General features: G+C 42.6%; 1 protein-coding gene across 5 annotated transcripts in view; it reads left to right on the forward strand.

The window, feature by feature from the left end:
- The first annotated feature begins 294 nt into the window (after positions 1-294).
- Positions 295-13,325, forward strand: part of klc1a (kinesin light chain 1a) — a 67,336-nt gene continuing 54,305 nt past the window's right edge. For 2 of the 5 annotated variants that reach the window (XM_055640603.1, XM_055640604.1), the window contains exons 1-3: positions 297-658; positions 7,276-7,537; positions 10,431-10,661. In XM_055640603.1, coding sequence (XP_055496578.1) covers positions 7,277-7,537; positions 10,431-10,661 — 492 coding nt within the window. In that variant the 5' untranslated portion in view covers positions 297-658; position 7,276. Of the gene's footprint in view, positions 659-5,457; positions 6,062-7,275; positions 7,538-10,430; positions 10,662-13,325 lie in introns of all 5 variants that reach the window. The other 3 variants (XM_055640600.1, XM_055640602.1, XM_055640599.1) reach the window with 3 other exon arrangements.

Here is a 13,325-nt window from a genome sequence, read left to right on the forward strand (position 1 = left end):
TGGGAGAGGGACTAGGTGGTGGGGCTGAGCTAGTGAGGGTGGGGCAGGGCTGTGCTGATGGGGGCGGGGCAGAGGTGGGGCTGATGCTGCTAGAGGACAGGGCTTGAGAGATACTGGGCCGGGCCCTGGTGGGTGTGAGCTGCCGGGCTCGGGTGGGTGTGAGCTGCCGGGACTGGGCCGGCCGGCCAGCCAGCCAGTACTCTGACGGGTGGGGCTGAGCCGGAGGGGCAGCGCTGTTGTGGGCGGGACTGATGGATGGGGCGGGTGATGTCAGCGCCGTCGGGCTGAGCACTGTGGGAAGGGAGGAGGCGCCATCTTATGCCGTGTGATTGAAGCCGCAGGAGTCGGCGCTTGTGGAGGCGGGCGGGCATTCGGGCATCGTCGGAACAATCTGGAACATTGGCTTGTACAGTTTTATATTTTTGCACGCCTGCGAAAACAACGGCATCCATCCCCGATCCAGAGTGTCGCCAACTTGGTTGCTCTCCCGGCACCGATTGCCTGTGCTGTAACCGGCTCCGGCCCGTTAGTGACAGGATTTGCTGTGGTGCGGAAAATCAAGGCGGCATCACTGCTCTTGTCTCCTCCAGTTGACAGGAAAGGACCGTGAGTGTGAAGCAAACGGTGGCCGGTTTTACAATCTGACGGGCGGACGGAGGTGAGGGGACGGGGTGCTAATCCCGAGTCAAGCGGCTGCCGGTCGCTGTCTAAACAAATCTCTGCAAAGCCCACGCCGAGGTTTTGCATTCGTTGCTTTCCTTGTTCAGTGATTTGATGAGCAACATGCGCAGCTGCAGGTTTGCTTGAGGCTGCGGCCGCTTCTAGAAACGTCCCTAGATGTTCCATCGTTTGACAGATCACTATTAATCATATTTGTGCTTTGAATCTTCTCTCCGAGTTAATTCACGTTGGTAGCGCTATGCTTTAAATGGTAGGGTTGAGCTTGTCACTATATTTTGCGGCCTGGCTGAGAGGTTGGCGGTTATGTAGCTGTGACTCATTTCCTTGTAAAATGAGAACACTTCAATGTTGTTATATCGACCAGTGACATTTGCTTTGCAGAGTGGTGGCCTTGCCTGTGTAGCATGCGGCGTGTTTAGCAAATCTCCCAGGGATGCTGCCTGACCCGATGAGTTACTCCAGCATTTTGTGTCAATCCAACAGATGGCTAGCAGATATGGTTTGAAATTGTCGTCTTGATCAGTTCGTGCTTGATATGTTTAAATTACGGCGGAATAGAGCCGAATGAGAGGAATAGATAGGATGAATGCTACAGAGAGGATGTTGTTATGCTGGAAAGAGTGCAATGAGGACTTACGAAGATGTTCCCAAGTCTCGAGAGCCTGAGCTCTAGGGGGAGGTTGAGCAGGCTAGGACTTTACTCCTTGGAGCACAGGAAGACGAGGGATAATCTTACAGAGGTGTACAAAATGATGATGGGAATAAAGTAATTGCACATAGTCTTTAAATCAGAGTAGGGTAATCAACAACCAGAGGACGTAGGTTTAAGGCGCGGGGGAAAGATTTAATAGAAATCCGAGAGGCAACTTTTTTTACAGAAAAGGGTGGTGGGTATATGGATCGAGCTGCCGGAGGAAGTGGTTTAGGTAGATACTATTACGATGTTTATACAACAATTGACAGGTACATGGGTAGGATAGGTTTAGAGGAATATGGGCCAAATGCAGATAGGTGGGACTAGCATAGATGAGGCATGTTGGTTGGCGTGAGTAAGTTGGGCCAAAGCACCTGTTTCCATGCTGTATGATTGACTATAATAGAAAGTAAACAGCTCTGAATATTTGACAAGACAGGTTCAAGTTTGATTGCTACAAGTAGCAGTATCTATGGAACAAGAAACGGGCAATATTTATAATCAGCTTTACATTGGACGTATTGTGGACGTTAGCCGTAATTATTTGCAATTTAAAAAATGAGACACGAGGATACAAATGTACCATTCATTTATTCGACTTTCAAATATTTCTGAATTCCAAAATATTTGAATATTAAACGTTTTCAAAAATCTTGTTTATTAGGGGCCACACCATATCACATTAAATTTTTAGAGCAGTAAGATCTGGTACACAAATCAATCACATTTCCAGCTTCAGATAGTGACAATGTAGAATGTCTCAAGAGCTTTGATTGCAGGCTAGTGTGCTCCTCTTGTGTGTGCACATGTATCAGCATAATGTCTTTATTTTAGCAACAGTTCATATTGAAACTGAGGGAAGGGATGAGCCGAGAAAAAACGTACAAGCTATTTTTTCGTCTTGTGAAGGTTGGTACTACAGAAGCCTATACCACTAAGGATGAATCCATAAAAAAATAGATGGAGCCTGTAAGCTGATAAGGATGAATTCCCGCTCCCAATCTACCTCGTTTTGCATCTTGCACGTTTTTATCCAGACTTTCTCATCAGCTATGACACAATATTTTGCACCAAGTTTCTATTTTCTTTTGCACTACTTGTTGCACCTGGAGGTTAGTCTATATCTGGTGAACTGCCAGAGGAAAGCTACAGAAGTAGATAACAGTTACGATTTTCAAAAGATATTTGGACAGATATGGAGAGGAATGGATTAGAGAGCAATAAGCCAATTGCAGATATGGATCTATTTCTGCACTGTTTAGCTCTGCGATTCCATGATCATTAACCTGCACATGCTTATTCTGTGGATAAACACAAAGTGCTGGAGTTATACGAGTTGCTTCATTTAACCCCTATCATTACAATCCCTCCATCTGTCGACCTCTTCTTCTGGTTCCATCCCCTGCCAAGGAGGAAACCTCACTGCAAGAATATTGGTGCACTGCAAGCCATTGACAGAACATTGGTCAATCTTTTTAGAGTTGTTTAGCATTAGTTATAACATAATGGCTGCTCTGTTGCTAGTAAAGTATCAGTAACTGTACTTAAATGATCGATCCTGTTACAAGGGGCCCATTGGTTTGTCTTAAGAATGTTTGAGATATTATAAATATAATTAGCCTTTCGCAGTGGACTGTTGTTCTGCCTAAATATGCGGAATACTACAGATTAGAAATCCCAACCCCAAATTAAAACCAACAAAAACTGGTAATCAACAGTAAATTATATTCATTGACAGGGGAAACTTGCCTTGAATAATGATGGAATTTCTGATTTCAATATGTAATTAACCTAATGTAATGAACGGTGATTATTAACTCCATTGGATCCAGAATCTGTATTTGATATGTTTTTGTGTTTTATTCTTTTTTTCCTAGAATCTGATTTAATTATGACATGGTGATAGTAGTTGTGGCTGGAGGGATTGACTTTGTTTCACCAAAATCATAGGAGCTATATTTCACCATTTACAAATTTAAAAAATAACTTTTAATTCCCAGTTTGGAATAAAAGTAGGAGATCTGTAAAAATGTAGCTGCTTTTATGGACTGCACTAAGAATCCGTGGGAAAGTTGAGTGGTAATAATTTTATGCAAAGTGGTCAATCTTATAGAAGATGGGTCTGAAGAAGGATCTCGACCCGAAACGTTGTCTATTTCCTTCACTCCATAGATACTGCCTCACCCGCTGAGTTTCTCCAACATTTTTGTCTACCTACGATTTTCCAGCATCTGTAGTTCCTTCTTAAACAAAATGTTATAGAACCTGTACTTTATGATAGCCATAAATGATACAAATAAAGATTTTAGTAAATAGAGAAGATAATTGTGAGCCTGTATACTTAATCTTTAGACATTAGAGATACAGCATAGAAACATGTCCTTCGGCCCACCGAGTCCGCGCCAGCCAGCGATCATCCCGTACACTAGCACTATCCTTTAAACTAGGGACAACTCCGGAGAAATCCCATGCAGTCACAGAGAAAATGTAGAAACTCCATACAGACGCACTCATAGGCAGGATTGAACCCGGTCTCTGGCACTCTGAGGCAGCAACTCTACCACTGTGCTGTGTATTTATGTACTTTTAGCATGAGAAAATAATCTGGCTGCCTTGGTTACATGATACACAACACTAAATTTCAATTTTTACAGCAATGAATATGTAATCTGCAAGTTTGTACCAATACAACACATGTTTGGCATTAACCTATGCAGAGCTATTGCATTTTAAACATTTACTGTGTCCAATAATTACAAATGCAGATTGTGCAGGTATATCTGAACAAAATTCAGAATTTAATCCCATGTAAATATTCACATTGCCCACGAACTGTTTTAATTTGTTTGGAGCAAATTCTAATAGTTATTTGTAATAGGCTAGGTCCTTAAATTTCATCTCTAAATGTTTGCTCACTTTTCGACAGCCCTTAAAACACACTTCGATCATGGCTGATCTATTTTTACCTCCCAACCCCATTCTCCTGCCTTCTCCCCATAACCTTTGATGCCCGTACTAATTAAGAACCTATCAATCTCCACTTTAAAAATATCCAATGTCTTGACCATCACAGCAGTCTGATTCTATGAATTAGACAGATTCATCACCCTTTGCTAAAAAATCCCATCTTCATCTCCATTCTAAAAGTACTTTATTTTGTTCTGAGGATGTGCCCTCTAGTCTAAACTCCCATTTATTATAACTTGATGATTGATCAGAACCTATGCAGTTGGTTAACTCAAACCTTGATTGCTAATCTTTCAAAAGTTTATGTTCATAAATGATAGCAGAATTAGGCCAATTGGCTCATTAAGTCGACTCCCCCATTCAATCTTGTCTCATCTATCTTTCCTTCTCAACCCCACTCTCCTGCCTTCTCCCCATAACCCCTGACACCTGTACCAATTAAGAATCTATCAATCTCTGATTTTCTTTTTAAATCCATTGACTTCAAGTTCAAGTGAGTTTATTGTCATGTGTCCTTGATAGGTCAATGAAGTTCTTGCTTTGCTTCAGCACACAGAACATAGTAGGCATTTACTACAAAACAGATCAGTGTGTCCATATACCATTATATAAATATATACACACATGAATAAATAAACTGATAAAGTGCAAATAACAGATACTGGGTTATTAATGATCAGAGTTTTGTCCGAGCCAGGTTTAATAGCCTGATGGCTGTGGGGAAGTAGCTATTCCTGAACCTGGTCATTGCAGTCTTCAAGCTCCTGTACCTTCTACCTGAAGGTAGCAGGGAGACGAGTGTGTGGCCAGGATGGTGTGGGTCTTTGATCATACTGCCAGCCTTTTTGAGGCAGCGACTGTGATAAATCCCCTCAATGGAAGGAAGGTCAGAGTCGATGATGGACTGGGCAGTGTTTACTACTTTTTGTAGTCTTTTCCTCTCCAGGGCGTTCAAGTTGCCGAACCAAGCCATGATGCAACCGGTCAGCATGCTTTCTACTGTGCACCTGTAGAAGTTAGAGAGAGTCCTCGACAAACCGACTCTCCGTAATCTTCTCAGGAAGTAGAGGCGCTGATGTGCTTTCTTGATAATTGCATTCGTTTTCTCGGACCAGGAAAGATCCTCAGAGATGTGCACGCCCAGGAATTTGAAGCTCTTGACCCTTTCAACCATCGACCCGTTGATATAAACAGGACTGTGGGTCCCCAACCTACTCCTTCCAAAGTCCACAATCAGTTCCTTCGTTTTGCTGATGTTGAGGCCCAGGTTATTGTGCTGGCACCATATGGACAGTTGCTCGATTTCTCTTCTATACTCTAACTCATCCCCATCGGTGATACGTCCCACAACAGTGGTGTCGTCAGCGAACTTGATGATGGAGTTCGCACTGTGACCGGCTACGCAGTCATGAGTATAGAGTTGAGTACAGCAGGGAGCAGAGCACGCAGCCTTGAGGTGCTCCCGTGCTGATTGTTATCAAGGCTGACACATTTCCACCAATCTGAACAGACTGTGGTCTGTGAATGAGGAAGTCGAGGATCCAATTGCAGAGGGATGCGCAGAGAACTTGTGTTAAATGCCAAGCTGTAATCAATGAATAACAGCCTGACATATGAGTTTTTGTTGACCAAGTGGTCTCCACAGCCTTCATTGGAAATGAATTCCACAGATTTACCATCCTCTGACTAAATAAATTCTTCCTCATCTCCTTCCGAAAGGTACGTTCTTTTATTCTGAGGCTACGGCCTCTGATCCTAGACTCTCCAACTAGTGAAAACATCCTCTCCATAACCACTCTATCCAGGCCTTTCACGATATTACTAATATGGTAATAACGTGATTGTTATTGCCTGTTGCTGCAGTGCAAAATCATGGTGCTTTAGTACAGTGTAATCTGAAATATACCGTTGCAAGGAATTGGGAAAATAAAATCAGTCCATCAGTGTAGCAATCGTCCATGGAGTAGTAACTACATAATAGTTAATTTTTCTATTTTATAAGTGGGAAAGGAACAAATGCTTAAAATTGGAGGTTGATTCTTAAACATTTTGAAACTAGAAGTTGTACACGTATTCCTATTTGGCCCTGCTTTTGCTTTCTCAACTCTTAGTTTTTAAGCATCCATTGATGTTTACAAGACCTGGTGAAAACACTGAGTTGGCGAAATTAAATTATTGGTGGTTTCAGTTTTCTTGTCAAGGAAAATGAAACTGAGTTGAGTAGTGGATCTGCAGTTCATTTTTATGTTGGTGTTCTTCATATTAAATAACATGATTTTGAAGTGTAAAATACTCTGAACTGTATTTATTTTCATATTTTGACCTATAAATTTTTATTAAATTAAATTAGCTATTTTGGCCAATTTTTCAAAACAACTTGGGGCACCATATGCCTCAGATCTGAATGTTCACAATGTTATAATAGGATACAGTGCTTGAAATCTATGCAACATAATTTGTTTACATTCTTGCACAAAATCAATTGGAAATCTTAAATTCAATCATGATGAAACTTATAAGGCTCTGTAAATGAACATGGGCAATAGTACTTTCCAAAAAGGTGAAATAAACCAACTTCTAATTTTGCTCATAAGGTTACAATTGTATTGAAGCCAAACCCTTTAACACTCTTAACATTATTGAGCCATTTATATCACTTCATGTAATTTTTAAAGGACTTCATGCCTATTGTGAATGAAACAATTGTCAAGATTTTCATGTGATGCTGTCTTTTGACTCAATGCATACTATGTTCTGACACAACAAAATGATGTAACCAGCACTTACAGACCTGCAGATGGAAAATAAAATGGCAAGCTCACAACTAGCACAGTGCTTACTGATTGATAATTTATGGTACCAACAATTGAGGTCATTCTTGAAAACTGCTGCTCAGTTTATATTTTTTACAATTTGTTAATCCATTTTTTCAGGATGTATGACACCATGTCTACAATGGTGTATTTAAAGGAAGATAAATTTGAAAAACTCTCCCAGGAGGAGATAATTGGAAAAACAAAGCAGGTGATTCAAGGGATTGAGGCATTAAAAAATGAACACAACTCCATTTTGCATAGCCTGCTGGAAACCCTGAAGTGCCTGAAAAAAGACGATGAGATGAATTTGGTTGAAGAAAAATCCAACATGATTCGAAAGTCCCTCGAAATGTTGGAACTTGGTCTCAGTGAGGCACAGGTAAAAAATTTCTTACTTGTTCAAGATTTTTATTTTAGATTATAGTTTTAGCATGTTCTGTGTCTAAAATTATTCAGCCTTAAAAATGTTTTACCACTCTTTGATAGTGAGGCAGGCAACAATACTTTTATGTTTGAATATTTTGTCATTTTGCTGCTTAAGTATTGGTAGAAAATTCCAGGTACACCAGGCTAATTGGGTGCCCCATATGGAGATAATTTTTTTTTTTAACATTTCAGGTCAAAGAATTGTTAGTGTTACACATGGTAATAGTTCTGAGAAATTCCTCCTTGCTGAGGCTTAAATTTTAGACTGCAGATTGGATTTATGCTGTTACTTTTGAGTGGAAAAAATAAAATGTTAATAATGTTATTTAAGTGAATTAATTTTCAGCTTTTTTCAGTGACCAAAGCACCTTATTAAGACTGTGAAAGCTGCTGCTCTCAGCTTATTGGACAAATGCAATGATGGTCATTGTTCTGATTGATGCAGATCACAAATGACTGGTTGCAAAATTAGATTATCTCTTCGTGATCCAGGGAACTTGTCAGTCATGTCATACAAGAAAAGAAATTGAGAAATATTATTAATGGAAAAATAGTATTTTTGCAGGCACCATAGCATTTAAGACATTTGGCAAGTAAATTGCATGTTTAGAACAGGGGTTCCCAACCTTTTTCGTCCTGTTTACCCCTGGCAACTTTAATAGCATTTAACAATGTTATTTCACTTATTTATGAACAACTATTGAACACAGTCAGTCAATGAAAAACAATATGTACAAATCCAGAATCAACAAATTTACCCTCCTGGGTATAAATTTACCCTGGGTTGGGAACCCTTGGTTTAGAGGGAGATGGGCCACATACCAGCAGGTGGCATTTAGTGTAGATTGGCATGGACAAGTTGGACCAATGGGCCTGTTTCCATGTTGTATGAACTCTATGACTCTATCTATGACTTTTCAGATAGTTTATCAGCAGGTTGATGTTGTAAGTGAAATGGTGGATATGGATTTTGTTTCTCTTGCTCTTTCATTCAGTGTGGTAACCTACTTATTTTGAAATAGACATACTAATTGGCTTTGTGTTGCATGCAATGTATTATGATATAGCACAAAATCGAACCTGCAAAAATTAGTAAATCAATGTCATGAAATTTTATACAAAACAAGTGGGACCCGTTGGGGCCCCGTTCCCCCACCGCGATATTCCACCGCTCACCCATAGCCCTCAACTGCGCAGGCGCGGCTGACATTTTTAAAGTTTTTAAAAATGGCAGTAACTTGTAAAACATAAGATCAATGTGAATGCATCTAACTCTCCCTCTTCAGCCCCTATTCCCCTCTTCCATTATCCTCCCTCTCCCCACCCTCCACCAACCCTCCTCTGCTTCCTCCCCTCCCTCCCCTCTTCTCTCTTCCACTCCCCTCCTTCATCCCTCTCCCTACACCTATCCTCCTCCGTTCCCCCTCATCGCCAGCACTCCCTCCCCCCCCTTCACCCTCCCTCTCCTTTTATCTCTCCTCCCTCCCTTCACCCTCCCTCTTCTTTTCTCTCTCCTCCTCCCCTCCCCCTCCCTCCCTCCCTCCCTCTCCTTTCCCCTACCATCAGTCACTCCATCCCTCCCTCACACCCCGACTCTTCACCTCACCCCTATCCCACTCCCCCCCGCCCACTTTTCCTCTACACCTCCCCCACTGCCCTTCTCTCCCTCTAACCCCCACGCCCTACCTTCCCCACTCCTCCCCCACTCTCTTCACCTGTCCCACTTCCCTCCTCACCTCCCCGGGATCTCAATGTAAACCACCGCTGGCCCCGTTTTCTCCACCACGTCGGTAATGAAGTTGTACTTGAGTTGGGGGGTGGTGGGGGAATGGGCCGAGCGGCCTGGGGAGGGAGAGGCCAAGGCTGCGGCCTAGTCCTTGCCCCGGGTCCCCTTCCTCTCCCTCCCTATGGGCCTGGAGCAGCAGCGCCGCCAGCCCCAGCGCCCAGGCTAGGTCCCGCTCCTCTCCCTCCCTGTGGGCCCAGAGCAGCAGCGCCGCCAGCCCCAGCCCCAGCACCCAGACCCCAGGTCGGAGGCGTGGCTTTTCCCGGACACACCGCAGCGTGGATAATGGGCCCACTGCGCACACGCGTTGCTGACGTGCCTCCCCCAACTGCGCAGACGGTGCCGGCAAGTGGGGGCGCTGTTTCAAGTTAATTTAAGTTTTAAATGTCAATAACTTGAAAAATATTACATCAATCGGAATAAAACGTTTCATTTACATCACAGGACAATGGTGAGTAAGGTAGGTCAAAAATTGTAGCGCTATCGTGCACCAGTTTTGCTCAAATATAGGTACAATTTACAATGGTACAAACAAAACCGATAGATAGATAGATAGATAGATAGATAGATAGATAGATAGATGACACAATAATCCGAGTCTAATAGCACATTAGTGCTGGCTGTCATTGCTGCATTTTGGAGCCTGCTTAAGGCATGGTAATAGCAGTATAATTTATTTAATAGTCATTCTTTTTATGCATTTAATTCTTCACATTTATGCTATTTAAAAAAAAAAAAAATTTGTAGTGCATATTTAGTAAAAGCTGGAGAAAATTCTAACATATCAGTGTTTTTGTAAAAAACATTTTATTGGTTCCTATTATAAAATCACTGAAACTTGAAAGACGTACTTAAAATGTTTTTTTTTACAAAATTGGTGTGTGAAACTAAATTGCAATGTTATTGTTTTTGCCTGCCTGACAAAAATATTATTTAATTCTGACAGGCTTTGTTTTAAAATTGAATTAAATTATGTAATATGTAAAACCTATATTATGCAGGATTTTTATCATTTTATGGTATTTAAGATTTGATTTTGATGTTAATTTTGATTTGTATTAAGGTTATGATGGCATTATCTAATCACTTAAGTGCAGTGGAATCGGAAAAACAGAAACTGCGGGCTCAGGTGCGTCGGTTATGCCAGGAGAACCAATGGCTACGAGATGAGCTGGCAAACACACAACAGAAATTGCAGAAAAGTGAACAGAGTGTAGCTCAACTGGAAGAGGAAAAGAAACATTTAGAATTTATGAATCAACTAAAAAAATTTGATGAAGATCTTTCACCACTGGTGAGTCAGTAACAGATGTTGTATACATAAGATAATTGCACACATCTCCATAATTTACTCATTTAAATGCCTTTTCAGAAATTAATGCTGTAAAATTATAATGCAACTTTGCAGATGCAACAGTTGTATTTTTTTTGTTCTAAATATATTGGATCTCACTACATACAGGCCGAGATTGTAGTTAGTGTGGATATGGCTGAAGGGCCTATGATTGTACTGTATGACTTGCAACTTGAAGGTGCAATGTACTCCCTTGTGAGAACCCAGTGTGTGTGTGTGTGTTACCATTAATACATTATCTCGACTGAGGGAACACGTGTCTGGCATTGCTGAAACAGAATCATCTTGGAGAATCGCCATCTTACCGATTCATGGAAAACATATTGATCTAAGGTTATTTCTAATTTACATAACATAAAATTGAAATGGCAAGGTGACACAATAAAGAACTTGAGTTTCCAGTATCCATCCAAGGAAGGCTGTGTTATAGTTGTATCAAATTGATTCTTTATGCCCTGATTTCTGAAGTTGAACTTTGTCATCCCTTGGATAAGGAAGAACTATTTTTAAATTAGGACAGGCATTAGATTTGATTTTTTACTAATAATGGGTTATGACTCCATTATTTTTACTGCCATTTTATTAAATTGGGCCCAGTTGTGAACTTTGGACTGGATGTGCTGATGTGTTGCTTGCCACTTGTTTTCTTTCCAGAAATAATTACAGTTCATGCCATTTGATGAACTCTGCTGACCTTGCCAAATAATTGAAGGAGTTTCGCGGATATTCTTGGTGCCGAATGCTGTACAATGCTGATGTCATTTACATGGGGGGGGGGAGGCACAATGACCTGTCCACAGACATTCCAGTGATGATATTCATAAAGATGGAGGAACGCTGGTCGGCACAGACCTAGTGGTCCGAAGGGCCTGTTTCGGCGCTGTATCTCTAAACTCTCTCTTCTTTCCTCCACCTCGTCTCCAATCCCTAAATTCCCACTCGCAGTTTAACTCGCTTTCTGTTGCCACCGTCTAACTTCCAGCTTGGTTCTGTTGATGGTGAATTTTATAAATAGTTCAGGTTGGAACCACAATTCAACACATGCACTATCAATTATATTTGTTAACCAGCTTTTTCCAGTAATGCATTTGCTGTCTCTAAAATATCGATAGAGGGAATGCAGCAAAGATTGACCAGGTTGAGTCCTGAAATTATGACTTTGAGGAAAGATATAGCCAAAAGGGACTCTTAAGGCTGGAAAGAAAAATGAGAAGCGATATCATTGAAATTTACAGAATTCCTACAAGACATGACGGAGGATGTAGGATTGATGTTTCTTTTGTCTGGAATGCCCTGAGCTACAGTCTCAGGATAAGGAGTCTGGATATGAGAAGAAACATTTTCACACAGAGTGGAATTCATTGCTCAAGAGGTTGTGGTGGCTCAGGCACTGGTGTATACTCACAACAGTTTGATTTTAGAGGTTAAGAAAATCAAGGCGTTAGTGTAAATTAGTGACTGATGAAGAGAATCAACTGTGATCTTAATAAATGGCAGAGCAGGCATGAGGGCCTGACTGGCTTACTGCGGGTCTTGTTTCTTATATTTATCATTGAGATTCTGAAGAGATAAAGCACTGCTATATTGTCGTCAATACTATGATGCACTGGCTTACCAATCATTTCAGATCATAAAGGGCACTTTCTGAGAAAACGATTTTTAACAATATATATTCTTATACATACTCCAAAGCACTTAAAGATAGTAATTAATAAGCGAGTTCGGTATTCCCAAAAACGCAAGGAATCATGGGGTTTGTCAAAGGTCACTCGCGATAAACATTCTCGGCAACCATGCCACCGCATGCGTACAGACCTGCGCCTCATCCGCAGCCAGGATCGAACCCGGGTCTCCGGCGCCGCAAGCACTGCCGAACCACCACAGGACCGTCCCCTCCCGAGTGTCCCACCCCTGTCCGGAGGCGGCCAGATACGTCCAGGCCGATCCCAGACCGACGGGAGCGGCGACCCAGGCCCACTGCCAGAGCGGAGAAGAAGCACCAACCCCAGCTCAACTCTGCCTATCCCGTTGGGTTAACCTACAGCCCTGGACTGACGGGAGTCAGATGGGAGTAGCGACCCAGGCTTACAGCCAGCGCGGAGAAGAAGCGTTAACTCCACTGCTCCGGGCTGGTGTCCCGTCAGTCCAGGGCTGTTGGTTTAACCCGGTGGGATAGGCAGAGTTTGGAGTTAGCGCTTCTTCTCCGTGTTGGCTGTAAGCTTGGGCCGCCACTCCTATCTGACTCCCGTCAGTCCAGGGCTGTAGGATAACCCGGCGGGACATGCAGAGTTGAGCTGGAGTTAGCCCTTCTTCTCCGCGCTGGCTATAAAGTCTGGGCCGCCACTCCCGTCAGTCTAGGTCTGTCGGTTAACCCGGTGGGATAGGCAGAGTTCAGCTGGGGTTGGCTCTTCTTCTCCGCGCTGGCTGTGGGCCTGGGCCGCTGCTCTTGTCGGTGCGGGGTCGCCCCGGAAGTCTCCGGCCGCCCCCAGATGTGGGTGGGGCACACGGGAAGGGTTGTGGGTGGTCCAGTGGCGGTTCGGCAGCTCTTGCGGCGCTGGAGACCCGGTTTCGATCCTGGCTGCGGATGAGGTGCAGGCCTGTGTG

Source organism: Leucoraja erinacea, chromosome 9 (assembly GCF_028641065.1).
Source record: "Leucoraja erinacea ecotype New England chromosome 9, Leri_hhj_1, whole genome shotgun sequence".
In the NCBI taxonomy this organism is placed as follows: domain Eukaryota; kingdom Metazoa; phylum Chordata; class Chondrichthyes; order Rajiformes; family Rajidae; genus Leucoraja; species Leucoraja erinaceus.